This window comes from Poecilia reticulata, linkage group LG6 (assembly GCF_000633615.1).
Source record: "Poecilia reticulata strain Guanapo linkage group LG6, Guppy_female_1.0+MT, whole genome shotgun sequence".
NCBI classification, from domain to species: domain Eukaryota; kingdom Metazoa; phylum Chordata; class Actinopteri; order Cyprinodontiformes; family Poeciliidae; genus Poecilia; species Poecilia reticulata.
In genome coordinates, this window is record NC_024336.1 from 26,969,790 (window position 1) to 26,997,779 (window position 27,990).

The following is a 27,990-nucleotide window of genomic DNA, read 5'->3' on the forward strand; positions in this document are numbered from 1 at the left end:
AATTGTAAGATATTTCTTTAACAAACTTATAAGCTGTGACCAATCACAAAAGCACAAAAGCAGGTATTTCATTATTAGCACACTGTGTTCCGGGAGTCATTACAAAGAATTTCTCTGTTTTTATGATCTAATTTTATCCCCACAGCCGCCCACCCACCTACCTACACTCACTCCCATTATTAGCTGCATGGTTGTACTGCGAGGAACTGGTGTAAATCTGTTTCAAGAGATCATATCCAGAACAAACAAAAACAGTGAGAAATCACTTGTTTTTAAAAAATAAAAAATAAATCTGACATTTTAATTTGTGAAGTAATCATAAGAATAAATTGCACATTAATTACACAAACCGTATTTATGAATGTATAAAAACAACCCTCAGACTTCGCCTTTGGTACCAGCTGATATTTAATACATCAGTATCAAATCAGCATCATTAGAGGCAATTAACAGTAATTATTTGAAGGAGAAACTCATGGAGTTGATGCAAATTGAGCTGCCAAGGAAATTTTTTTTTTAGTTGCTTGGTAACCTGACATACTGATGATACATGTTTTTATTATAATAGAAGAATAAAGGTTCTCCTGGTAGTTGTACCCATTCATGCATCAACTCTAATTAATCTGCAAACAGCCTGCCTCTGATTATCTCCTCTCTCTCCTATGATGCTCATCATATGGTGTATTTTATAGTGCTGGTCAGAAGGTTACATCTTCTCATCATTTGTATAAAATACTAACTTCAAGGAGTTATTTTTTTCCAGAATGGACTGGATTTTTAGTTGCTAAATTTAAAAAAAGACTTTGGTTGCACAAGTTTGACATTTTCAGTCTCCCATAATTATTCATTTGTACACAAGCAGTATAAGATATGTACATTCAATCTGCTTCAGCAAGTTGCAGAGAGAAAAACACATTTTGCACTCATCAACAAGCTTCAGGAAACAATAACGGCTTGCTGATTTCATTGAGCTTCTGCAAAATTACTTGTTTTTCCCTTACACAGACCAGGCTTTTAAAGCATTGTGTCAATGAAGAATGCTAGTCTGCTTCATTCATTCCAAAACCAGTTTGGGATCATTAACCTCTTTGAGCGCCCAGTTGCTTCCAGGTTTCAACCATCTGACTAGGGATGCACCGATTGCAGTTTTTTTGCCGATCGCCATTTACTGATAAGATATCTGATTATATCCTCTCTCTCTTATGATGCTCATCATATGGTGTATTAAAAGCCTGATTTTAGCCAATACCACTTTTTTTTTTTAAATGTGGCTAAATATAGGAAGTAAGACGGGAAAGAAATGGTCACCATGTTTATTAACAATCCAGAAACTCCCAGGACTCGAGTTAATCACAAACTGGAAGCACCACTAAAAGGTTGCCAACCAAGAAGGAAATGACTGCATATAAAATAAGACATTTAAACTTGACTGATTTTTAAACCGGCCCACATGGACAAACAAAATGCTTTTTGGGGGAAATCTTATGGTCAGATAAGAAACAGATGCCACTCTTTAGGCTTTCTAACCTAAAAATACTGCCAAGCATGGTGTTGGTAGCATCATGATGAGGGTCTGTTTTTCTGCTAAAATTCATTGGGGCATTTGACAAGGTAATTGGAGTAATAAAGACAAACTTTTTCCTAATTATTACACTTAAAATCAGCAACTGGGTGTGGAAACAGTTGGACGTTCAAGCTGGAAAATGACCCCAAAAAAGCAACAAAACTGAATTAGCCAACGTTCAGAAATGACTCTGACATCATTCCTGGTGAGAATATGTGAATAATGTTTTAAGAGCCAGTTTCTGCCAGAAAACCCAGCAACAGAAGCTACTTTTGATAAGAGGAGGGGTCAAATATCCAGCCTGAATTAGGCCAAAAGCTTGATGCACTGCAAAAACAAAATCTTACCAAGTATTTTTGGTTTAGCTTGTAGTGCAAATATCTCAGTACAGTTGAAATAAGAGAAAACTAAATTACAAGTAACTTTTCAGCAAGATATAGGAGCTTGCTTTAAATAAATAATTCCTTTAAAGTAAAACATTTGAAATATAAGATATTTGTACTAGAACCTAAACCAAATATACTTGGTAAGATTTTGTTTTTGCAATGTGATGTCTTCAAAAAATGTGTGTTTACTCTGCAACCAACTAAACCACACTTAATCACATATAGATTCAAGTCCTTAAGAATCAAAAAAGGTTGTTTAGCCACTAAAATAAAGAATTCAAATAAATGCTTAAATGCTCAAATATACACAGCAAGATGAGTGTATGTAAACTTCTGACTGGGACTATACGATAAACGCAATTAACTCATTAGAAGTTATGATGCAGATGAGGGAAGACACCAGAAATACATCAAATAAGAAAACTTATGATGAACAACCTAAAAGTTAAAGTTTTCCATTTAAATTTTTTGAGTACAGATCAAAATATTCTTCAGCAATAATCAGTGGGAGAGATTACACAAACATTTCTTTTTCCTTTTAGGAGCGTGTTGCCAGGATGTTTCTGTTTTGGCAGATAAACGTGTCTCAGTAGAATCTTATTTGCTTATTTCCTCCAGACGAGCTCCTCTGGCTCCGGTGGCCGTCACGTGACACACCTCGACGTCGGCCCCGAGTTTCTGCAGCTCATCCAACCAGATCTGCTGCTTCTGAGACAGACGATCGTTGGGCCCTTTCACCTCCACCAGCTGTTACAAGATTTCCAATATTCAGAAATGACAGAGCAACTCATCAATCAGAGAAGAGGATTAGGGACACTGACAAATAAAAAAACCCATCAACCTGACTTTTCTGTCCTTAGAAATTTAGATGTTTTTCCTTCAGATTTTGACTTTAATCTCAGCGTTTTGCGAGATTAAATTCTGAGATTCGACTAATCTCAGAATTCTACTTTTTTTTATTTCTCAGAATTCTGACAATTTTCTCAAAATTCTGACATTTTTTCCAGAATTCTGATGTTTTTTCCTCAGAATCTCACATAACGTTGAGATTAAATTCTGAGATTTGACTAATCTCAGAATTGGAAATTTTTTTCTTTCTCAGAATTCTGACAATTTTCTCAGAAATGTTGACACTGATCTCAGAGTTCTGACATTTTTTCCAGAATTCTGACATTTTTTCCCTCAGAATTCTGAAGTTATTTCTTTAGAATTCTGACATTTTTTCATTAGAATTGTGACATGTTGTTTTTCCTCAGAATTCTGACTTTAATCTCAGAATTATGACCTTTTTACCTCAGAATTCTCACTTTAAAGCTGAGAAACAAGTCAGAATTGGGAGTCTTTTTCAACTGGCACTAATCCTACATACAACAAATTCGGCATCAAACCAAGCAGGGATGGATTACCCTGAGGTGATATTACCTTATAAGTGTTGTTTGAGGTGTTCCACACAACGAGGTCAGGCAAACCTCCTCTGCAGTGTCTGTAGTCTTTTGCCATTCGGTCAGTCACTCCACCAAGGAAGGCTCCGCCGAGACATGCAATCAGAGACTGTAAACATCACAGGATACATTTTATTCTGTTAGATTCAAAGAACAAAGCAGTCAGGGAGAAATATACCAAGTGTTGAACATCACACAGTCTGCCAAAACCATCATCTGAAAATGGAAAGAATCAGCTAAGAAACCATGCACTGCATAAAACTAGCTCTGCATTTCCTTCTGAATCATTCCCAAGTGAAACAAGGTGGTGGCAGCATCATGCTGTAAATACCTGTGCCTGTTGGAGGGACGAGAAGCGCTCCCAGCTGACCAGCGAACACACTTTCCCTTCCTGAGATGTCCAGACATCTTCCAGCATGGCACACAGCGTTTCCACAGAAGCTTCACAGAGCAACTGAACGCGAGAGACGATGGCTTCCCGTCTGTTTTCATAGAAACAGTCGGTGTAAAAATCCAGAGGACAAGTCTGGACAGAAAAGAGAAAACAAATAAAAAAGTTCAACCTTCATGGGCTTAAATTAGGGATGGATGAAAAATGTATCAAGACGTAAGTGTTTCATATCAGTCGATATCGATAAATAGTGATTAGTTTTTTTTTTGTTTTAATTATCTAAAATACTACCAAACTAGTGGCATGACTTTTCCTCTTTTATCCAGTTTTCCCTCCATGCTGTTTTGTTTATTTTTAAGCAGTTTTCTAATGCAAGGTTGAGAATCTTAAAACTGCTGCTGTGCAAGTTACTCAGCAGGTTGTTGCTAGGCAACCAAAGAGTGAGAGAGTGAGTTGCTAGGTAACCAAAGAACGAATGAGTTTAACCAACAAGTTTTAACAGTTTTTCAGTTTATTTCCATATTTGTATTTAATTTCCTAAAAAAAATACACCAAAAGTAATAATCCTAGTTTGTTTTTAGATACGTTTTTCCTGTCATTAGGTTCGAATCTAAGTACCTTTTTAAATTTTCACATCAAAAAGATCTATTCTGTTTTTGTTCAATTTTATATGCATCTTCAGTTTAAACCCTGAAAATAGAAATAAAATCATTGTTCTTTAAAAATACCAACAATTTTCCTAGTAGAATAGCAGATATTAGCAGTTTTATTTGGCTGTCCTGAGAGTAAAAATGGCTGTTTAGGTTGTAAATGTCCCTGGATTGGTTGTTCTTTTACCTGGTATGGGTTTCTGAAGACGTCTGGAATACCTTCCATAAAGATAATGTCCCACATCAGGAGACCAAACAAGGTTGAGAATGTTGATCCTTCTCCATGGATTCCTTCCACACAGAAGACAGCATTCTACTTTTGTTCTGGAAGTTTCCTGTATTTTTTGGGGGGCTAGCTGTAAATGGTTTACCTTGGTCATAGCCTAGTTGTCGGTAATGGGCCAAACTAAGCTCTTCTACAGAGCATATTACAGTAGAGTGAGCACTCCCGTCTCCTTCTTCACTTTCTGGTAAAAGAAATCTAGATTTCCCCATGCCGCCTTCGTGAGGAAACAGCTGACCCCGAATGGTCACCTGGAAAGAAAGTTACAGAGAACTCAGAATTTCCTTTTTTAATAAAATTTATCTCGTATATCAACACACTGTAGACAAACTGACATGTTTAACGTCTTGAATTTGGACAGCAGGAAGCTCTCTGAGTTGGAGCCGGTACTTTTTGCAGCTGGGAGCGTCTTTCATCCGGAGAGCTCTCTGGTGGAGGGAGAGTTTGTGTCCTGTGCGCACCAGAGGATCCGACAGCCCGTCTCTCATAGCACAGATAGCCTGAATAGAGAAATGATGGGGAAAAAAGAAAACACAATTAAAGTAAACTTTTTTTCAAGCCTGAAAAAGGTTTGAAAAACTTGAACCATTGTGAAATGATTCTGAAATAAAACTAAGCAATTTTTGGTGTCAGGAAAATGAGCCATTTAAGTTACATTCAACAGGCACTGTGCCTTTCCCTAGCAACCTCAGCTGAGCTCCAACACATTTGGTCAGCTGGTTTTACCGCTGTATGCGATGCATGTGATATACAAGAAATAGTTGCTGGGAAAGACAACTATTTTTTTTGTTAACTTACCATTCAGAGACCAATTGCTGCAATGCTGTTACTTGTGCAGAAGGCTCTACTTCTGCTTTTCAAAAATGTACGGTTCTATAATTGCGCATCTGTTTGCAGCCATTTTCATATGCGAGTGTAAACATTGAGTTGGAGGGAGTGGCCAGCAGCAGCTTCTTTAGTTTTAACCCTATAAGACCTAACGGGGATCCAGCCAAATTTGCAGTACCGTAATTTCGCGACACTTTGCTGTAGCAGGGAGTGAAATTAATCTGCTGAAACACTATTTCAATAGTCGGTAAATTGCAAAAATAACTGCTAGAGGTTGAAAATTCCAGTTGTTATGGATAAATGGGCAGATTTATTTACTCACAGGACATTTAAAGAACTGCAACTGTTCTGAAAATAAGCAAAAATATCCAGGCGGAGATTTGAAATGTAAGTCATAAAGAGTTTTAAAGTGACAAGACGTCCGAAAACAGCTCATTTTGAATGGAGCTCAACAGAGGTAGAACTGATCGGTCTAAAATCTTATTATACAAGAATGACTTTGTGAAAAAATGAACATGATTTGGATAGCCCATAAACTTATTGCCACCCGTTATAGGAAGCATAGGAGGTCACCTGTACAGCTTTGAAATGGATGTTTGCTGCAGCCTCAGTAATGCCCATTACCTTTCCTTCAAACAACAGCTTCACTCACTGGAGCAGCTCTAATCTGCAAGCATCCTAAACTGCAACGACTTTGGCACAGTAGCCTTTAGCGCTAATAGGATATACACTCATCATGTGGTAACACTGCAGGCGGAGCAGGGAATTTAAACTACAATGATTGCATCAGTCAGCATTAGTGTTTGTAAAATATAAATAAGGTTTGTTTTTTTACATTTATATAGCTTGTAACATTTGAATGTTAATAATAAACCAGACAAATAAATGAGCAGGTCCGTTTTCTGCTTACTTGATCAGGTTTTTTGAGGTGCTGGTGAAAGTTGAGAGCCAGCCTGTCCCACCATCGGCCCCGGCTGTCAGGACAGTAAACGCTCTGCTTCAGTAGGGCCTGCAGCTCTTCTGCTGCTTCCTGTTTCATAGAAATACCACCATTACTAACACAAGGTTGGTACATTATCTAAACAGTAAGATTCATACACCAAGGTAAGTTTTCAAACTTTTCCAGCAGTATAAAGAAAAAAAAACAATGCAAATGTCCTAACAAAGACAGTTTCAATTCACTATTATATGGTATTACTCACTCCGGTTATTAATAATGTCTTGTTTAGTATTCTACAGCACGGAAAAATAAGTTAAAATATAGCGAGGTTTTCTGTTTTGAAAAGTTTCTCTCGCACACCTGACTGATCTGAGAACAAAACACAAATTAAACAAAAAAAATCAGCAATTACTGTTTAATTTAAACAAAACGTAAGACGACCTTTATTTCAGTTATACAGATCAATAAATCATTGAGTCATTAGGAAGATTAACTATCGAAAATATAAAAAAAGTTCTTGCATTCTGTTCTAAGCTCTAGCATTTAGCAAATAGAAAAAAATTGGTATTTCTAACTAACTAAACAAGAAAATTTTGATCAAAATTTGATCAAGTGTTAATTGTACTTTATTGCAAAACATTTCAGTTTAAATATTGAGCACTTCATACAAAAACTGAAGCATCTTAAAGGATTTTAAGCACCCATATGATCCCCACAGACATGTTTACCTCCATAAACAAACCCAATTTGAATAGCAGGCAGAAAATAAATGCAGATAAACCTCATAGCGACGCAGCCTTTGTAAAATCTCCACTCCTCTGGATAAGATCCGTGTGTAAGCCCATCCTGTAGTGAAGCTGCGGAGGAACACTGGCAGCTCTTCCTGGTGACTGGATGAAAATGACAAAGTCAGCAATCATGAATTCTACAGAAATAGCACCAACGAAGAAGACTTGTAAAGTCCTGACCTCAGGTCGTGGTTGCTGCTGAGCTCAATCCAGGTTTTTTTGGCAGAGGTGTAAAGCTGCAGGGCCTGATCCCACTGACCCCCCTGCATCGCCACGGTGACCTCTATAAGGGCGCGCATGGACGCTTCATACCTGGTGCAATGCAAGGAGCCATAAATATAAATATAAAATTCAGCCTTTTGTGCTGAAAGAAGTACAAATAATATTTACATCCCACAAAGTTTTCTGCTTTTTTTAACTTTACAAAATGCAGAAAACAAAAGTATTGTGTGTAATACTTATTACACACAAAATTGTAATAAGTATTTTATTACAATTTTGTGTGATAGATCAACAGAAGGTAGAGACAAAATTGTGTATTATAAGGAAAAAGCTATATGTTTATGTATTTTAAAAAAAATTAAAATAGGAAAAGTAGGGCTTTAAATAATCAATTAATCAATGAATAATTGATTATTCCATCAATTATTCATCTTTCTTTTTTTCTACAAAATGTTAGATATACAGTGAAAGATGCAAATAAACAAATAATTATATTTGTTAAATAAGAAAATATACATTTTAGTGCTTAAAATGCAACAACATAGCATTCCTTAAGTGAATTTGCTGCTTTGGGGTTTGGTTAAAACAAATATAACGGTGTATTTTTATCTTAAAATCAAAATGTATAAATATTTTGTACTGTTTTGACTTAATTACAGCTCTGAATATGTTGTTCTTTCACCAAATGGCCTTTTTTTGTCTGTGTACTCCTGTTATTGATCATTTTGATTACTAAATTAGTTGAGGATTAATTCAATAATCAATTAATCACGATTAATCATTTAATTGTTTCAGCCCTGCTTCCATCTGAGCAGAGCGCCTTCCTCCGTGTTTGCTGCTTCCCCTTTAAGGCAAACTGCAAAAATGACTTCTTATAATAATAGAAAAATGCTAATTTGTGATTCTTAAGATGGCAAAATGTGACTTCAACAGGTAACTAAGTAAGAACCTTCTGCAGACCCTCACCTGATGAGATCCTCTCTATCTCGAAACACTTTGGCCTCTCGCTGCACGGCGTAGTCCGGAAAGGCCAGACGACCTGAGTTCACCAACAGGATGGTGAAAAGCTGATTCTGACCTCCAGCCGCCATTTCCTCCTCGTCCATCGTGTCCGTCAAAGAGAAGAGCAGCAGGATGCGGGAGAAGACGGCCCGAGGCCCGCGAGACAGGCGCACACAGGAGCCTGCAAGCTGCTTCGCCCTTTAAATAAAAGAAACTAAATTAAGGTTAAGATTACTTCCAGCGAGTATTTATACCCACAAAGTCAAAGTAAATTATAATTTCACATGGATCCTACACTTTTCCCACAGTAAAAGTTAATGATTTGATGATGATTTGAAGCTTTATGATTCGAAAAGTCTCTCACACACACACACACACACACACACACACACACACACACACACACACACACACACACACACACACACATTATACACTTGACAAACAAAAGCCAACCTGTATTTAAGTTACATAGATCAGTAAGTCAGTCAATAAATATTAATTAGACTGAAACAATTCAAAAACTGTAAGGTTAATAGCCTTAAATATACAAAAACAAGTTACAAAAATAATTTTAAAAAATGTTCTTGCTAAGGTTTTTGGCATTTAGCAAATAGAAATATTTTTGGTAATTCCATCTAATTAAAAAAAAAAAGAAAGCTTAGTCTAATTTAATTTCAGACAAGCAGTCAGAAAAAATTTTGAGTGTCTTTTTGTTAGGTGTATGAAAATACCTGATTTCAACTGTAAATATTTAGGCTTTTAATCAAATCTACTTTATAACCAAACTGTGCTGCTTGAATATCAAGCACTTTCCAAACTCTGATAACACCTAATAAAAACTTAATTATTTTAGTCACCCTAATCTCACCGTTTCAGAATAACTGTCCCAACTTTGCTCTGACTGGAGGCCGCAGAGAAGAAAGACTTCTGCCTGCTCAGACGGAGAAGCCCGTCAACCAGCTGCTGTTTTTGGGTGCCAGAACTGCCCAGATGGAAAGTTTTAGCAAGAGCTTTGAGTTCAGGAGCCGGCAGCAGATCCAGAGCCTCCAAGAGATCCTCCAGGTCCTTTTCTTAAAGAGAGACGTTCACAAGAAAAATCAAAGCTCAGAAAGCATTTAAAAGGTCCTAGTCAAGGTTTAATTGGACGGATTACTCACCTGTTTGTAGAAAACCTATTTGAGCCAGTTCCTGAGCAACAGATCCCAGATCACTGCAGATCTCTCCATAATCCAGTTTATTTACCTGGAGCCACTTCAGTTTCCTCTGAAAGAGCCTCACATACAGCTTCTGAGCCATAACTAGGAGAATCAAAAATCATGACAGTGAGTTACTGGTCATGCCTTGTCAGAAACAATTCATCTGAAATAATCGTCAACTAATTTGGTAATCGATTAATCACTAACTGGAGTATACAGACTCATCAAATTGGCCATTTACTGAAATAACAACATTCTCAGAGGACTTTTTAAGCCAAAACTGTTAAACTATATTTCATTTGAGATATAAAAAAAAACATGTGACTGTAAAAACTTTAGCTTTACGTGGTTCAAATTGTGCAAAAAAAAAAAACGTCTATTAAGCACATTTAGCATCTATTATTAATTGGTTAATCTAAAAATAATCAACATATTAGCCTTAAACTGTATTGACGTTAAGTCAAGCAGAAAGAGCCAAGCTTTTAACATACTGATGTTAAAAATATTTTTAGCTGCAGACGCATCCTTTGCTACAAATCATCAACTTTTCACTAAATAAATTATGACATTTTAGGTAATAACATATTCTCTTTCTTGTTTAATAAAGGAATTTAATAATTTGCTTCATTGCATCTTTTAATGTATTGCATAAAAACGCTTATGTGGCTGAGTAAAAAAATCTGCACAATGTGCGCAATTTTTTAAATCTAATTGGTCGATTAATCGTCAAAATAATCGATTGCAAAATAATAGTCAGTTAAAAAAAATATATACCTGACAAGCTCTGAAATCCATGTACGGCGGACATGTCCTCCTGGTTGAAGAGCATCCTGTCGTCCTCGTTCTCCAGCACAGCGTGCAGCACGGTCCGGAAGTTACGCAGGTAGTAGGGAAGCGATTGGGCATCAGAGGTTTCTACCTTTACATCTGCATCACTCTTCTCAGACAATTCCTCTGAACTGAAAGGCTTGTCAGATCCCTGTCCTTCTGTATTTGTGTCCTCTGGATCAAGACAAGATGGTGCCTCTCCACCACCACCTTCATATTTCGCTTTCTTCCTGATAAGAGACCCCTTGACGCTAAAGGTGGCTTTCTTTTTTCTCTTCGTTTGCTTGGCAGGTGAAGGTGGCTGTTTAGATGAAACCATTGATTGATCTGATTGTTTTTCTACAGGTGATGGAGCTTCCGTCACTGCTGAAATGCAATCATTGTGGTCTTCTAATGTCTGGACATTTTCCTTTTGGGAGCTGCTGGTCGACTCCGCGGAGCTCATCGGATCAGATGTGTTGCTAACTTCTGCATGTTTCTTGTGATATTTTCTGGATAACTTTGAAGACAGACTTCCTAGGTCAATGGTTCTGACCACAGTTTTATTGTTTATGTCCCGTGGAGTTTGCTGGGGGTTATTCTTCTTAAAATAAGGACTCGTTTTAGTTTTTGTGTCCTCTTTCTGGTCCGTCTCAGGGGACTTTGACAGATTGCCTGCAGGTGACAGCTGGAGCCCTGAATAATCATTCCTACCTCCAGAAGCTGCAGTGCTGTCTCCTCTATCAAAGTTCTGACACTGCAAATCGATATGATCATTGATCTTGAATCTTGGGACTAATTGTCCACAGAGGGGACAGGCCAGGTTCGGTGGAGGTTGGCTGCTGAAGAAGTTGGTGATCGGGGTTTTGGTTGTAGAAGAAGTCCCAGCTTTAGCATCACCTTTCTTCTTTTTCAGTGACAAGCTTCGCTTCGGTTTGTCTTCTGTCATGCTGAAACCGGTTCAATAAAAATGACCTTTTCTAACTTTTCACCTTGCTGCATACTTCGGGAAAATATAAATGTAGTTAAAGCTACAAGAACCGTAATTGAATACTAACGTGCTGAAAGCTTACACAACAAATAAAAACAGCTTTCCTGGTGTGCTAGCAGCATTGCATGTAATGTGGCGTTCGTTACTGAGCCGACTCAATATGCCGGTTCTTTTAATAACCGTTGACGTGAATCATACTACAATTATATTTTAAATGGAATGGCTGCATAAATATATCTATTTTTTCTTCCTAAATACTCTCATAATCATACTTTGTTTGCATTTTTATTATTGTTTTGCTTATTTTTTTATATGTAAATGTTCAAACTTAACAAAAGTTTGAACATTTGTTATGTTCAAACTTTGCAACTCCCACAAATTTCAGTGGGAGTTGCTTTTGAAATCGAACCAAAGAAATATTGTCACAATTCATCATTAATAAAAGGGGGTAATTATTTAGGATGTTTAATACCTTACAAAAATAGTCTGTGTTTACTTGGGTTATCTTTATTTATCTGTGACAAAAAAGAAGAAATCTAAGGGCAAATATGTTTTCATGTGCCATGTATGTTATGTGTTTCAACTCTATCATGAACTTTGGTAATTTGTTGTCCTATAAGGATTTTTGCTGCAAACAATATGACTCCAGTTCTATAGGGATTTACCACTGAAATCCCAAAAGATTTAAATGTAGCAAATATATCCAACAAATATATGTTCTGAGTAGCACTTCAAAACAGAATTTAAGTCATTTGAAAATTCACAAAATGTAGATTTTATTATGTCTTTTCAGCTTTGTGATTTTATAGGTCAAAATCGGTATGCATAAGCCGAATCACTTTTCTTGTCTCAGCCTCTTTAAGCTGATAGAGTTTTCTATTAAATGGATATCAATTCTGGATAACAAAAGCAACAAATAACTAAACAAAGTTAATTAAGGTCTAAAAAATATATAAATTTTATCATAATTAATTTATTGTATTTTACTTTCTTCCACCATTAAATAAATAAAAACCAAGAACAGTTTTATTAGGAAAAAAGTTAACTTTTTTTTTCTTAGTGAGCTTAGCCAAATAAACCGGATCCCAAAAATAGACACGGACTTCCCATTAGAAACAAATCCCGCTTCTCAGGCTTAACCAGCCGAGCGACGAGTGTTTTCAGTTGTTAAAATCGATCCCAGTCACATCGATATTTTTTCATATTTATTTTGAACCAAGAAAATCGTTAGTTACACAAAAATTGTTGGTTTTATGCCATTAAATTTAATGTTCAGAACGGCACACCAAAACAACAAACTGGAAAGCCGTTTATGTCCAAAACAAAGTAGCTATATATCAAGAATCTAAAATAATTAGTTGTTTATTTATTAGTTATTTTTGCACTCACTTTGTTTTTACATTTAAATTAGACCATTTGGAGTGGTGAGCGAACATTTGACCATTTTTACCACATGTTTCTAAGCTGCTGTGCGTCCTTTATTCCTGTACCCCGGTCTTTTACCCCACCCCCTATTCTGGAGAGCAATCTGATCTGATCAACACACGAGCGTTTGTACAAAGAGGGCCGCCCACAACCCTGATGTCGGTAAGTGGCACACGTACCTTTCTATGCACCGAGACGAAAAAGAGAATATGGATGCATGTTGGGCAGTAATGCTAAAAACGATGCTCGGGCTCTTGTGGTGAATCAGGTCCACATTAGTAACAGGAGGATGCCAGCATGGTGCAGTCTCGATGCTTCATAATCAAGGTCGATGTGAAGCGCAGCAGCAGGATAATGGGATGCTTTCAGATGGTTAAACCATTGGAATAAGGATATAGGGCGTCTGTGTCCTTTCTGGGTCTCCTTTATGTGAAGGAAAATCTATATCAGGCTGTTTTATCAACATGTAAAAGGGAGAAAACGCGGCGTGCACTGGAGGGGGGAGCCACAACAACAACCACCCCTGCAGGCTGCGGTACCAGTGGAAGACGTGGCTTTACAAAAATACCACACAAAAAAAACAATAACGTCAAGGGCATTGCAGTTACAGGGACCCCCATCACATAGTTTCATTTCTGATCAGTAATGAGCCTCATTGTTTTAATTGGTAGTTCAGCACCACGGAGAGGTCAGGATTAGGTGTGTGCGCAGTGATTAAGGGGAGGTGTTCATGCGTTTGATGCCGTGATCCCAGTTGTAATAAAATCTGATCAACGCCACTTTGGCTAATTTCAATGTGTGGATTAGAATCAAGCATGCGACAAAAGCCTCAGTTCAAGCTGCGCAGGTTTGGAGTCTGATTCAGGGAGGATTGAGGTTCAGATGAGGGTGTGACTTGTTTATCCTGGCATCAATACAGGCAAAGTCCTGAGTGCTGAATAAATGATAATAGGGGCCAGAACCATTATAGCAAATACGATTCGTTTTTTCTTTACAGTTAAAGTCAAATTCCCCCAAATTGATGGACTCCATGCTTTAGGAAATGTCAACACGTCTAAAATCTGTGATAATATAACTACATGTGGTGTTTTTAAACCATTATTCGTGACGAATCTGTTATTGACATAATCGTTCACTAACTTAGTAGTCGATTAATCGTTAACTGTAATATTGGCATATAAACAGTATGAGACTTCAACAGTTTTATAATGTAGGGAATTTTTCTAAGTAGGAGTTTTTTGGGGTAAAATAACTTTTAGGCCAAACAAAAAAAACTAAAAGGATTTGGGGTTAGATAGTGTGTTAAGGTGATGTTATTACAACATAAAAACCATTTTGTTTATTCATGAAACGTTTGCTACCATAAGTAATTTCCTACTCAAATGAAGTTAATAAAGTGTAGACTAAGAAATTTCTCATTATTTTATATTTAAATCATATCTTTTAATTATGTTAAAATGCACTTGAAAAAGTGAGCAAGAGAGAAGGTTGTTCTGCGGTTTTTTATAAACCTAAAGCAAAATTTTAATGGATAAATGTTTATTTTATTTATGAAGGAGTATTAAACTGAACTCACACATTTATTACAGATTTATAGCATAAAGAGTGATAGGACTGTAACTAACTATTATTTTAATCAATTTAATGGCAATCAATCAATTAATCGGATAAATAAATGGCATATTCTGCATATTTTTTATTCAGTTACTAACATTTTTATATACACTTTTAAAAGAGACAAATAAAAAGTTATGTAGTTCCTTTTCAACATGAGAAAGTAAATATTTTACTACCTAAAATGTAATAACTTTTTTTTTTAAATGAATGTTTGATCATTTGAAGCAAAGGATGCATCTGCATCCAAATTAAAAATACTTCTAACATCTATATGTGAAAATTTCTGCTTGACTTACCATCAATACAGTTTAGGGTTAACCTGTTAATTAATTTTAGATAAACCGATTAAATGATTGGATAGCAAAAGTTGCTAATTTTTTATAGAATTTGAATCAGGTGATGCTAAAATAGCCACTTGAGTTTTTGGTAGAACATATTTACAGACAAATGTTTTGTTTTTTTCATCTTAAATGTAAAATGAATGTATATATTTTAACAATTTTCGCATAAGTACTGCTCTGACTGTGTTCCTGTAACAAATTGTCTTTTTTAGAGTCTGTATACACCATTTATGATTAATAAATTAGTTATTAAATTAGTTGATGATTATTGATGATTATTTACATAATCACGATTAATCTGATTAATCGTTTCAGCCATAAATTAATCCATCTTGTAATGGAAATGCATCCATGTCTTTTCACTGTCTGCAGGGTTTAGGGTAGTAAAGTCAAAGGGGCCGGTTATGGCTCATGGGAAAAAGCCGGGAAACATGTCCAAAGTCTTGGCCCCTGGTCCTCCGTCATGCCCCAGTGCCGGACCTCCAAAACCCAGTAAGGAGGACCAGTCTGTGACTGAGGAGACTCAGCGACCTCCCCGTTCTTCTAGGAACGACAACAATAACCAGCTGACTCCTGCCGCTCCTTCAAAGCACTTCTACATGAGCTGCGACCCGAGTCCGGAGGACCTGGACGACGCCTGCTCCGAGTACGACAACGTGGGCTCGGACGTCGAGCAAGACTACGACGAGGTTCTGCATTTGAACAGACAGGGAGCCATCAGCGTCAGATGCTACAACCAGCACGGACCTGAGGGTGCGCAGCAAGCCGAGGAGGGCAGTGAGGCTCCCACCGCTGACCAGATCACCCAGAAACCTCATCACAGCACCAAGAGATGCGAACGGCCTCACTCCGACAGAAAACCGTACCGAATGGGTCACCGCTTTAAGTCGCATTGTGCCCCCATTGCTGGAGATGAAGCAGAGGGGGGGATGAAAATAACTGAAGGAGACAGATTCTTTTTTAACGACGTCGATGATTTTGAAGAGGTGTTGGATGGAGCCAGATTCATAGAGGATTTAGAAGAGGCGGAGGTAAACGCTGAAAGGCCCGCCAGCTTCTATCAGGGCAATGAGAGTGAAAGGATTAAAAAGGAAAGGAATAGAGAAGATGAAACTCGCATCCAGAGAAATCATAACGTATCAGGAGTCGGTAAGAAGTCTGAGCCGTCCCAGAAGGGGAAAGAGCGACAGGTTAAAGGTCGAGGAAGAGGAGGAGTGGGAGGCGAAACGCAGCATGTTGTTTCTGGGATCAAAGCAGTGGCAAACAGCAGCACCGAGCAGAATCCAAAGACTTCATCCAAAAAGTCTGCAGTGAGGTCCAAGGATCGACCCAGTTCCAGCAAACACCATCATCCTCCTCCTCCAACGCGTCACGCTCAGTCGCCCTCCGACCCCCAGAGGGCCCTGCCTCACAGAGAGAGTCCCCCCGCTTCTGGACCGTCTGCTGACAACCCGGAGAACGAGTCCAGGCTGATCAAAGCCTCTCCAGGTCCGCAGCACCCAGCAGAACAGCAGAGAGAGTCCGCAGAGGAGAAACCGACGAGTTCTGAGAAACCCGAACAGGTCAGGAAGCCACACATTTCCCATCTCACTAGTTCTCACCTCAATGTTTTCCTCCAATCAGCAACTACTTCTCTGTAAAGAAAACATAATCAATCAATCAAGTTTCTCATTTCAGATAGCACACCATAAAAACATAAATAAAACATCCAATAACCAATAACAGACATTACATTTGATAAAATAGCACCATTAAAATCAATTGTGGTTGCCAGAATTTTACCATATAAGTATGGCAAAATCCATATTTATACAGGGAAATTCTGGCAACCACAGCTGCCGGTATTTTACCGTAAATTAGAGACAGGTTTTTTTTTTACAGTGTAAGGTAAAACAAGCAAGCGATTGCAGTTTTCTGTCCGAGTACTGATTACCAATCTTTAAAAGGTCTGACCTGCTGATTCTGATTATGTCTGATACCAGTTATTTTGTCTGAATTTTCTCTAAATATAGCAAGAAACTCGTTGAATTGGTAAGAGTGGGGTGACTATTGCAAATGTGCAGACATGACCTGGTGGGCCGGTCTGTCAATCAAACCTCTGTCACAGTCATTTTACTGTTTGGTTCCTAGAGTTGAGCAGTTATCACCACAAGGGGGCGCCTATTCCCTTTTCTTTTGTAGTAATCCTGTACTGAGTAAGAAGAACTCGCTTCCATGTTGTTTTAGAGAGGAGAAATATTGGTGATGCTGAGGTGGAGAGTGGTGCAAACTTTTACTTTTCTCATGTATGAGAAAATAAKGTAAGTTCAGTGCCGTGGAGATCTGGCTTTACATGGACAAAGTGAAATAAAGTGAAAGTGTAGAATACTTAAACAGTACGCTCTGCTGATTAGAGTGTCTAAACACCGCTGCTAACTCCTTCTCCAACCTTAGCGATGGCTGCTATGCTAGCAGCTAGCATAACCTGCTGTGAATCCGTTAAAAACCTCAACAGAGTCAACGCCTGCAGAAGCGATCGTTTCTCAGTAGCCGAGGGTTCGGATACTGGGTAGAGGTTTTATCTTCAAAATCAAACATATAATCAACACTTCAGTAGAACAGCTTAGGTTAAAGCACACGTGTCAAACTCAAGGTACAGGGGCCAAATCCGGCCCGCCATAACTTTTCAAGCGGCCTCTAAAGAGACAGTTATGTGCCTAAATATACAAAGCATATTTTATTTGTATTATTGGGAAAATATTTCAGTTCTCATTTAATGCAGAGACATTAATCTATTCATTTTTTAAAAACATTGTAATCTACTTTTTGTTATAACCGACCCTTTGAGTACATTCATAATCATAAAATTGAGCTTGTCACTCCTTGTTTAAAGCATATTAATGTCTTAATAATGACATTAACTGAGAATCTGTGGGGGGAAAAAATAAAATTGATGTTGACAGGAAATAGCTGGTAAAACTCTGCAGACGTCTCGCACCTGTAACTCCAAGGTGCTTTTTATTTCTTTATTTTATAAAGTATCGATGCAGGATAGGAATTCTCTGTATGTTGTCCTTGTCACCTTCTCACCATGCTGCAGTTTTCTTCAGTAATCAGTTACAGTAATGTTTTTCTGAAACGTTGATGTTTGTGTTCGTTAGGATCAGGATGAGAAGCCAAGCACAGCCATGATGCCTGAGGAGGCGGCAGAGCAGCCGAAGCGGCCTCAATGTCCAGAGCCGGTCTCTGTAGAGGAAGACAACTCTCCCAAGGTGAAGATGAGTTTTATTGACAAACTTAATTCTTTATGTTTGCAAGTTTATGTCATTGTCATTTAAAAAAAAAAAAAAAAAAAGTACTTTTGAATAGAATTTAATTGCAATATTTTGTGGTATCAATATGGATTACGCTCTGACACTATTTATTACTCATTATTTGGGTAACTTTATGAAGCATTCATAGAACCACAAACACAAACATTGTTGTTGAAAAGCATTCCCATTTGAAATAGCCTTTTTCAGGACTTTAAAAAGTGTGATTTATATTTCTAAACTGAACTGTAAAAAAAAAAGTCTCTAATTTACAATAAAATACTGACAACTGTGGTTGCCAGAATTTTGCCTTAAAAATACTGTAAAATTCTGGCAACCACAGCTGCTGGTATTTTACCGTCAATTAGAAAAAAATTTTTACAGTGTGCATTTAATCATATTTTTAAATATTTAATATTTTTAGTATATACTAATATTTATTGATGCTTCCGTAAAAGCAATCAATCAACAATCAAATTTTATTTGTATAGCACATTTCAGCAGCAAGGTAATTTCAAAGTGCTTTACATAATTAAAAGAAAACAGCATGTGACAGTAAATAAAAGGTAAGAAAGAGCAAGAGATTTTGAAAAAAATATAAAAACATTAAAACCCCTTTTCAACCCGGGGGGACGACACCCGCACCCTGTCCTTATCTGGGACTCAAACCCGATATGGGACTTTAGTCAAAAACACCGTTTGACAAGGACTCCAACCTCTAGCAAACAGTGGAGAAAAATAACAATAATTTTTTTTTTTTTTTTTTTATTGATGTTTTTCTTTTTCAATAACTGAAATTTATAACAACAACAATAAATAAATCAAAGTTCTTAAGAAATTTTTCACAATAAATTCCCACCCCTACTTCTGAACACTGGTTTTACTACAGTTAATATTACATTTTGTTTTGTCTTTTCTGATTTATTTCATTTAAAAATCTGTCAACTTTTCTTATGTTTAACTTTTTTTTGGTGAAATCACAGGAAGGAGCTGCTTTTCCCAGTTTTGAGGATGGTAAATACGTCACATTATCTCTACATTTCTAAAAAAAAATTTCATTTAAATCTCTCCGGTACATGAAAGTGTGTTGAAATCGTTTTTTTGTTTTTTTTTAAATTGCGTGTGCCCTTTAGTCCCAGGTCCCTGCGAGCCGGAGGATCTCATCGACGGGATCATCTTCGCTGCTAACTACCTAGGATGCACTCAGGTGCTGTCCGATAAAAATCCGTCCAAGTCGGTGCGAATGTCGCAGGCCCATGAAGCCGTCAGCCGCATCAAGGTAATCAGCATTCAGCCAATAGCGTCTATTGATTCGGGGTTTTAACTGAACCGATACGCTCTGCTTTCATCAGCTTGTTTAAACAAGAGGGAGTCAGTTTTGGCAATAAGTCTCCATTTAGGGGAACGGAGCAGATTGAAAGTTTTTTAGAGCTTAAGTATGAAATTTTAAACTCTTGTTTTAGTAAGGACATGAAAGTAGTGTTTTTAAATTCAAAAAATTAAGTAGTAACAGAGGTGAGTGGGATACCCAAAAAAATTGTACTCCGGTGACAGTAGGACTACTTCGACATATTTTTACTCTAGTAGAAGTAAAAAGTAGCTGTACAAGAAATTAGTTTAAAAAGTATTTGATGCTACTCAGGTACTGAGTAACTGATCAAAACATCAATCCCTTAATATTTAAAAGAAATACATAATCAGAGGGACAACGTTATAAAATGATATAGAAAAGACAGAAATAAAAATAATTAATATAAATAACATAACTACAAAATAACAAACATTTTCTTTCAATATAAAACTGATGAAACTTGAATAAAAACTGCTGGTGTGTGTCGGTTCCTGATGAACTTTTGGTTGAAAAATGTTTGTTCTTCATTCAATGGGTAGAAAATCCAGAAATTTAACTGAAATAAGAGTAGAAACACTTCATAATAAAATTATTCAAGTGGAAATAAATAGTAAAAACACTGCTAAACGTATTTTTTTTCCATAGAGTTAATATAACGGACTAAATGTTGCTAGTTAATTCTCAACTTTGACAACAAATTGTGTATTTTTAAGATACTTTATTGTAACACTGTATTAGAAATCCAGTGGAATAATGAAGAATTTTATTTATTTAAGTAAAAATAAAAGTGTTCCTCATGACCAGTCACATTGTGATTAGTGGGATAACATGTTATTTTCTCAGAAACTCCTTTTTTAAATAGTTTATTAGTATTTTGTCCATGAGCCACACACTAGTAATTCAGAAATCCTAGCATTCTTTAACCATCTCTGGCTATAATCACAGATTTTATCACTTGTTTTGTAAATTCAGCTGTTTTTTAAATCATCTGTTATGACGACGAGCTTATTTTTGCTGCTGCATTGTTGTTGTGATTTGGACCAATTTTCTGCCGTATTAAGCCGAAACATCATAGTTAGTCTGACCTCTTTGTTTCGCTACATGAACAAGAATTAACCTTGAAAAAACATGTATGGGTACATCATTTTTGTGAATTCAGTTTTATCATTTGGTGATTTGCCAATGTTTTGCTAACCGTCTTCTTCAGATCAGAGTTTTGATAACATTTTTGCAGCTACAGCATAAAAGGGTTTCAAACTGCAACGTCAGTTTCTGTCTTTTCGCTTCCCAGAGCCAAGATGAAGACTCTCAGATGATGACTGAGGTCGACCTCTTCATCTCCACTAAGGCCGTCAAAGTACTGAATGCTGACACACAGGTCAGTAACTCTATTTGTGCAGATTCAGCTCAGTTTGATTCAAAAGCCTAAGGAGATAGGTTCATATCTCCAGTAGCAGTCAGTGTTGCAACCAATCCGAAGAGGTCTCTGACTGAAGTTGACAGGAAATTTGATGTATTTCTGTGTCAGTCACCTTAAACATCCTGGTTATTTCCTCTGCCTCCAGGAGACGATGATGGACAGTGCCTTGCGGACCATATCCTACATCGCCGACATCGGCAGCATCGTGGTTCTGATGGCACGGAGACGCATGTCCCAGGCTTCATCAGAGGATTTCTCTGAATCGTCTGACTCTGCCAGCGAAGGGAAAACTCAGTACAGAATGATCTGCTACGTCTTCGAGTCAGAAGATGTAAGTACTGCTTACACCTCAAATGTTTTCAGATTTTGTCAACAGACTTGTGCTTAAATGTGAAGGAATGGGATTTGTAGGTCAGGGTTCAAGAATCTGATGTTTTCAGTGGTTGAAAAGTGCCTGATTTCTGTATAAAGTCTTTAGAAGTGCTTCATATTCACTCTGCACCGTTTTGTAATAAAGTTCAACCATCCATCCATCCATCCATCCATCCATTTTCTTCCGCTTATCCGGGGTCGGGTCGCGGGGGCAGCAGCTTCAGAAGGGAGGCCCAGACTTCCCTCTCCCCAGCCACTTCTTCCAGCTCCTCCGGGGGAATCCCAAGGCGTTCCCAGGCCAGCCGAGAGACGTAATCCCTCCAGCGTGTCCTGGGTCTTCCCCGAGGCCTCCTCCTGGTGGCACGTGCCTGGAACACCTCACCAGGGAGGCGTCCAGGAGGCATCCTTACCAGATGCCCGAGCCACCTCAACTGGCTCCTCTCAACGTGGAGGAGCAGCGGCTCTACTCTGAGTCCCTCCCGGATGACCGAGCTTCTCACCCTATCTCTAAGGGAGAGCCCAGCCACCCTGCGGAGGAAACCCATTTCGGCCGCTTGTACCCGTGATCTCAACCTAAAGTTCAACCTAACATTTAATTAAAGGCCTAAATTTGGAAAATATTATTTACAATTGAAACCAGATATTTTTTTACACCTAATAAAAAGATAGTTTTTTTTTCTGGTTGTGTGAAATAAAATCAGACTTTTTGTTTTGTTTGTTTTAGTTCAATTAGAATTACCAAAATTATCTTTATTTGCTAAATGCCAGAAAACTTAGTGAGAACATTTTTAGAACATTTTTAAATAACCTTCTTTGTATATTTTATTTCAGCACCTAATTTCAGCAGGAAGGTAATTTACATTAATACAATTTGTTTGGATTGTTTTAATGTAATGAATATTTATTATTCCTAATTGATTTGTATAATTCAAATAAATACATTAAACAATGTTTTTGAAATTGGGGGATTTTTTTTGTTAAAATAGTGTTTTATTCAGGTGTATGGACATATTTCAAAACATAAAATTTTATTATATTTTATTTTACTTTGTCCCTGTTATAAAGAGTAATGGATGTAATATAATAGCGAATTGAAACGGTCTTTTTAAATTTAGTTTATTTGTATTGTAAGGTTTGAAAATGTACCTTGAAAATGCTTGAAAAGTGAATGAAACAAGTTCTGGTGCTTCCAATTTACAGTTATGAATCAAATTAAAACACCTTGAAGCTTGTGATTTAAACATAATGCAAGGAACATTACAAAAGAATAACGGCCATGTCTTTTATTTTAGATATTTATGGCATGTTTTCTCTGCTTCTGTCAGCCGGAATCATTTTCTTACGGTCTCATTTTCCCATTACTCCCTTTTCCACAGGCGCAGCTGATTGCGCAGTCCATCGGTCAGGCTTTCAGCGTGGCCTACCGGGAATTCCTGCGAGCCAACGGCATCAACCCGACCGACCTGAGCCACAAACAGTACAGTGACATCATCAACTCCCAGGAAATGTACCATGACGACCTGGTCCACTTCTCAAACTCAGAGAACCGTAAAGAGGTGAGGCGTTCCTGAGTTTCCCAACACAAATGAGGCACCTTTTTCAAACCTAACAAGATTGGTGCCAAACGTTTGTGTAGCAAAAAATATCTTCGTTTTTTGGCGCTACCATTTTAAAGATATTAATAAATATTCCCAGAGGTCAGGAAAGGTCATTCACCTTCTTCAAATCAGACAAAATTGGTGTGTGTTTTTTTGGTTGTTGTTCGAACATAGTATCTTCCAAACAAGAGCAGCACAAGCAAAAGAATATTTCTGCATAAATGTATCACAAATGTTTGATACCAATTTTGTTTGATTTTATAAATATGGGGGCTCTGGTTCACCTTTTGACCTTTAAACTGTCATTAATATCTTCAAAACAAAAGCAGCGCAAATAAAAATTGTTGCTGCACAAACGTATCACAGTTGATTGACACCAATTTTGTATGATTTTGTGAATGTTGGGTGGAGGAGTTGACCTCTGATGACCTCTGGAAGCCTCTTTAAAATGATAGTGGCAAAAACAAAAGTTTTTGCTGCACAAACGCAGCACAAATGTTTGTCATCATTTTTGTTAGATTTCGTAATTGTGGGGGATCTGGTTGACATTTTGATCTTTTATAGACTTTTATTCATATTTCAAAGAAAAAGCAGCACAAACAAAAAAAATTGCTGCACAAACAAAAAAAAAATGCTGCACAAACATTTGACACAAATTTTGTTTGATTGCCTAAATGTTTGAGATCTCAGCTGGTCTTTTTTCTACCTTTAAAATTTAATATCTGCAAAGAAAAAGCAGCACAAACAAATTTTTGATGCACAGTTGATTGACACCAATTTTGTTTGACATGTGGGGAGGTTTGGTGACCTTTTAACTTTCTTTAATATCTTCAAAGAAGAAGCAGCACAAAACAACTTTTGACACCATTTTGTTAGATTTGAAGAAGGTGGAGGGGCCAGCTCCTCTCCGGTCTTCATATTTGCTCTTTAATCCGCGCTCCAGCTGCATGTGGAGAAGCAGAAAGGCGAGAGCCTCGGCGTGGTGATAGTGGAGTCCGGCTGGGGCTCCATTCTGCCCACCGTCATCCTGGCCAGCATGCTGAACAGCGGCCCCGCAGCGCGGTCCGGAAAACTCAGTGTGGGAGACCAGATCATGTCCATTAATGACACAAGTCTGGTGGGACTGCCACTGGCCACCTGTCAAAGCATCATTAAGGTAAGAAAATCAGTCCTGGCCACTTTACCATGACTTAAAGGTAGAATCTACACTGCAAAATTCACATTTTACAAGTTATTATGCTTCCATTTGGGCCTCAACTGCTTTTAAGAACAATCCAAGTGCTTAAAGAAATCACCCAGCTGTTTTTTGGTGTCTGGAAAATGAGCAGTTCCAAAAACTTCACTGCCTTTTCATGGAATATTAAGCATATGTTAAAATATGCAAATAAATAAATAATTTAATTCCTTCTTTAAATAAGAAAATAAACATTTTACTGCCTAAAATGCAACAACATAGCATTCCTTTAGTGAATTTGAACCAGGTGAAGCTAAAACTCTGACACTTGAGGAGTTTTGGCTAAAACATATTTACAGACGAGGGTGTTTTTATTTTAAATACAAACTGTTCACATGTTTTGAACAGTTTTGGCTTAATTGCAACTCCTAATATGCTGGGGGGGAGGGGGGTTTAGGAAATGGATTTTCTACAGTCTTCATTCTCCAGTTTGTGATTAATTGATTCCTAATTAGTTGACGAGTATTTTAATAATCACGATTAATTCGATTAATCGTTTCAGCCCTACAGTAGACCACCAAGGACTGGTTGACATCTAAGAAATCTACATTGCAGGGCCTAGTCAAAGTCCAGATCTTAGTTACCTTTGTAACAGTTTCAATAAACTTCTTCCAGGGTTTGAAGAATCAGGTGAAAGTGAAGCTGAGCATCGTAAGCTGCCCTCCTGTTACGACCGTCCTCATAAAGAGACCGGACCTCAAGTATCAGCTCGGCTTCAGCGTTCAGAACGGCATCGTGAGTAAAACCCCAACAATAAAATTCTCCAAACCTGAATAAGGCTACGTTCACACTGCAGCCTGAAGTGACCCAAATCTGTTTTTGTTTTTTTTTGTTTTGTTTTTTGGCGTGGTCGTCCACATTACCAAATTTTATCCCACTTGTATGCGATCGCCCTTGTGAACTGCAAACGACCTGAAAGTGTCCCGTGTGCGCAGTAGAGGGCGAAATAACGTCACACATAGAGAGCGTGTTGCCAACCGCCATAAAAAAAGTAGTAGAAGAAGAAGTAAACAAAGATGCTAACAGTGGAGCTTGTAATTTTAAAGTTGTTATCCGACCGGAGCAGCACATTAACAACTTAATCCTCATTATCGTCCGCTATGGTTGTTGTTGTTTTTCGTTTTTTTTTTCTTTTTATCAATCTTTGAAACATTGACATTTTACACAAACATAAGAAAATAAAAAAATATATATAAAAATAAAATATACCAGGTGGGATTTTAAACATACAGTGACAAGAAAATCATCTGGAGAGAATTACAAGATAGTAAATTTATGTACTAAATTTACAGTTTTCATAGCTTTTGGATTATTAGAAGACATAGTGAGATGATTGGACGTATTCAATTCGTTAATAAAGATTGAGAATAAAGGTTTGTTTTTGCTGAACTTGCTTTTATGTATAAAGAATTTAGCAAGAAGTTTTAATGAGGTTGATAACAAAAAAAGAATCGCAGTTCTTCTGGTCGAAAGCAGTAAAGCCAAGAATAACAGTTTCAAAACTGAGAGTTTGTGGGAAAATAGTGAGTATCAGGTTCATGATATCGTCCCAGAGTTTTTTGGTGTCACAGCTCCAAAACAAATGATTCATGTCTTCAGTCTGAGTGGTACAGAAAGAGCACAAGTCTGCTATGGTTGTTGTTTTTGCGCGTATCAGAACGCAGGACGTTTGTCGAGCATCAATGACGTTCACGTCGGAAGAACGTGACCAGATATGTATCGTATTAAGTATTAAGTCGCATTCAAAAAATCTGTGATGTTCAGACTGTCAAGAAAAAAAATCAGATACAGGTCGCATTAAGGCTTATTAATTGGATTTGGGACTCTTAAGTCTGCAGTGTGAATGGGGTGAGTCTCCTACGTATTCGGTGTGTTTTGGTCAGATCTGCAGTCTGATGCGAGGCGGGATTGCCGAGCGAGGCGGCGTCCGGGTCGGGCACAGAATCATCGAAATAAACGGGCAGAGTGTTGTTGCCATGGCGCACGAGAAGATTGTTCAAACTCTGTCTGTCTCCGTGGGTGAGGTAAGACATCGTTGGGCTGCAGAGCTGCAATTTTCAATGATTACTGAGCCGTACAAATGAAATGACGCATTTCAGAGATCCTCTCACACATGGATCGCTTTAAATGCATGAAATGCAACATGCAGATACTATGTCAGGGATTTCCCAAATGCAGACACGAGGAAGGAACCATTTCTAGACAAAAGGCATTCAATATATAAATACTTGATTAATAAAGAATATATTGTACAAGACGTTTTGTTCAATGTTTTATTCAGAAATTGATTAAATAAAGTGCAAACAATGCAAGTTATCTGAACTGTAAGTAACAATTAACAATACCTTAAAAAATGTAGTGTACTTTCATGACTGTAAACATGTGATTTGACTATAACTTACATAATGTAAACTTCTCTGTCTGATAAATACTGCCCTCTAGTGTTTTCTCGTTGTTATTACACTTTAAATTCCTAGCTTAGGAACAGGTAGCTCTCCAGCTTCTCCTTATAACCACAGATGTTATTGAATTTCTTTCAGGTTTTATGTAACAGATAAACACAAAGGCTTGTAAACTAATGAAAACATTTGTGCATTTCTATTCAACGTTAATCCAGCATAAGTGGTGGCTGGAGTTTGCAGTTTTTGTTTTTCAAACAACAAATCACATTTCCCCCACATATTTTCGTCACCACCTCTTAAGTTTTTTGGTTACTTTAAATTGGACTTGAATTCCTTTTCTGTTATTGAACAATCATATGTGAGATGTTTGCTTTCAACTGTCAGCTGTTTTCCTTCATGACGGTTTTTATTAATTATTCTCAAACATCTAGCAAAACCTTTCCAAAGAAAAAAAATGCTGTAAAATCAGTCGTTCAAGACATTTTTCTGATTTTCAACTAACATAATGACAAAGGCATGTTATTGCATATAATGAAGACTTTTGTCATCCAATCTTTGGGAGAACTTATTGATGTAAAGTGGAGCGTTGAGGGCCACATAGAAAGCTACGGCGGGCCACGTTTGGCCCCTGGGGCCTTGAGTTTGACACATGTGGACCAGAGGTTCAAATCTTCATGAATTGCTTTGTTAAACTACCTGCAGAACGGCTCCTCGTCATCGTTTCTCTCTTTGCTCCAGATCAACATGAAGACGATGCCTGCTGTGATGTTCAGACTCCTGACGGGTCAAGAGACGCCGGTCTACATATAGAATATACGGATCGATATACGGATCGATCCTCTGCAGCTCTGGACGAAGGGAATTTATTTTTCTACCATTTTAAATTGTTTTTGCTTCTTGTTGCAATGCTGTAAAGAACATCGTTTCCAGGTCTTATCTTGAATTACGTCATCATAATGGCCTTATAATGTGAATACCGTCTGTAGTACTGTACGTGAGGTAATGGTGTCAAAGAAAAGTAGCTTTATGGTCATGATTATTTTCTTATGAAGAGATAAATTAGCACATTTATTTTTTATTTAGTCATTTTATAATGCGTATGGGGTTCAAAAATGTACTTATACTGTAAATACTTTGGGTTGGCTTTGTTGGGAAGGCCATAACTACTCCTGCAAAAACACAGTATGCATGTGATTGTGGAAAAATAACAGACCAGGGATTCAGTCTCGATCTGACATCGTAATCTATTACAGTAAGTATTAAGTCGACAAAAACATGATGTACAAAGGCACCAAACTCTGCATTACGGCGATGCTGAAGGCCAAAGACACACCTCTTGTTTAAGGAGATTCAACAACACTTTGAGTGACAGAGAGTACAAGAATGTATCAATATACTCATTACTGGATGAATGTAATGAAGAAAAAATACAATTTCTCTCCTAAAC

The 27,990-nt window shown here is 37.5% G+C and overlaps 2 protein-coding genes across 2 annotated transcripts; one reads left to right on the plus strand and one right to left on the minus strand.

Annotated features, from left to right (window-relative positions):
- Positions 1–2,062: 2,062 nt before the first annotated feature.
- fan1 (FANCD2 and FANCI associated nuclease 1) lies at positions 2,063–13,475 on the minus strand. Its single transcript, XM_008412004.2, has 14 exons — positions 13,098–13,475; positions 10,470–11,452; positions 9,657–9,797; positions 9,368–9,569; positions 8,461–8,694; positions 7,453–7,584; positions 7,266–7,374; positions 6,455–6,574; positions 5,052–5,216; positions 4,805–4,967; positions 4,621–4,724; positions 3,724–3,918; positions 3,373–3,501; positions 2,063–2,697 (listed from the first exon to the last, which is right to left on the minus strand). Exons 2-14 carry the CDS (start codon positions 11,449–11,451, stop codon positions 2,548–2,550), a joined length of 2,826 nt encoding a protein of 941 aa, XP_008410226.1. The 5' UTR covers position 11,452; positions 13,098–13,475; the 3' UTR covers positions 2,063–2,547.
- On the plus strand, positions 12,590–27,989 carry apba2a (amyloid beta (A4) precursor protein-binding, family A, member 2a). The gene is made up of 12 exons (XM_008412005.2): positions 12,590–13,080; positions 15,249–16,438; positions 18,017–18,127; positions 19,150–19,180; positions 19,300–19,445; positions 20,809–20,895; positions 21,083–21,268; positions 22,686–22,865; positions 23,851–24,063; positions 24,757–24,876; positions 26,025–26,165; positions 27,282–27,989. Exons 2-12 carry the CDS (start codon positions 15,281–15,283, stop codon positions 27,351–27,353), a joined length of 2,445 nt encoding a protein of 814 aa, XP_008410227.1. The 5' UTR covers positions 12,590–13,080; positions 15,249–15,280; the 3' UTR covers positions 27,354–27,989.
- The last annotated feature ends 1 nt before the right edge of the window (position 27,990 follows it).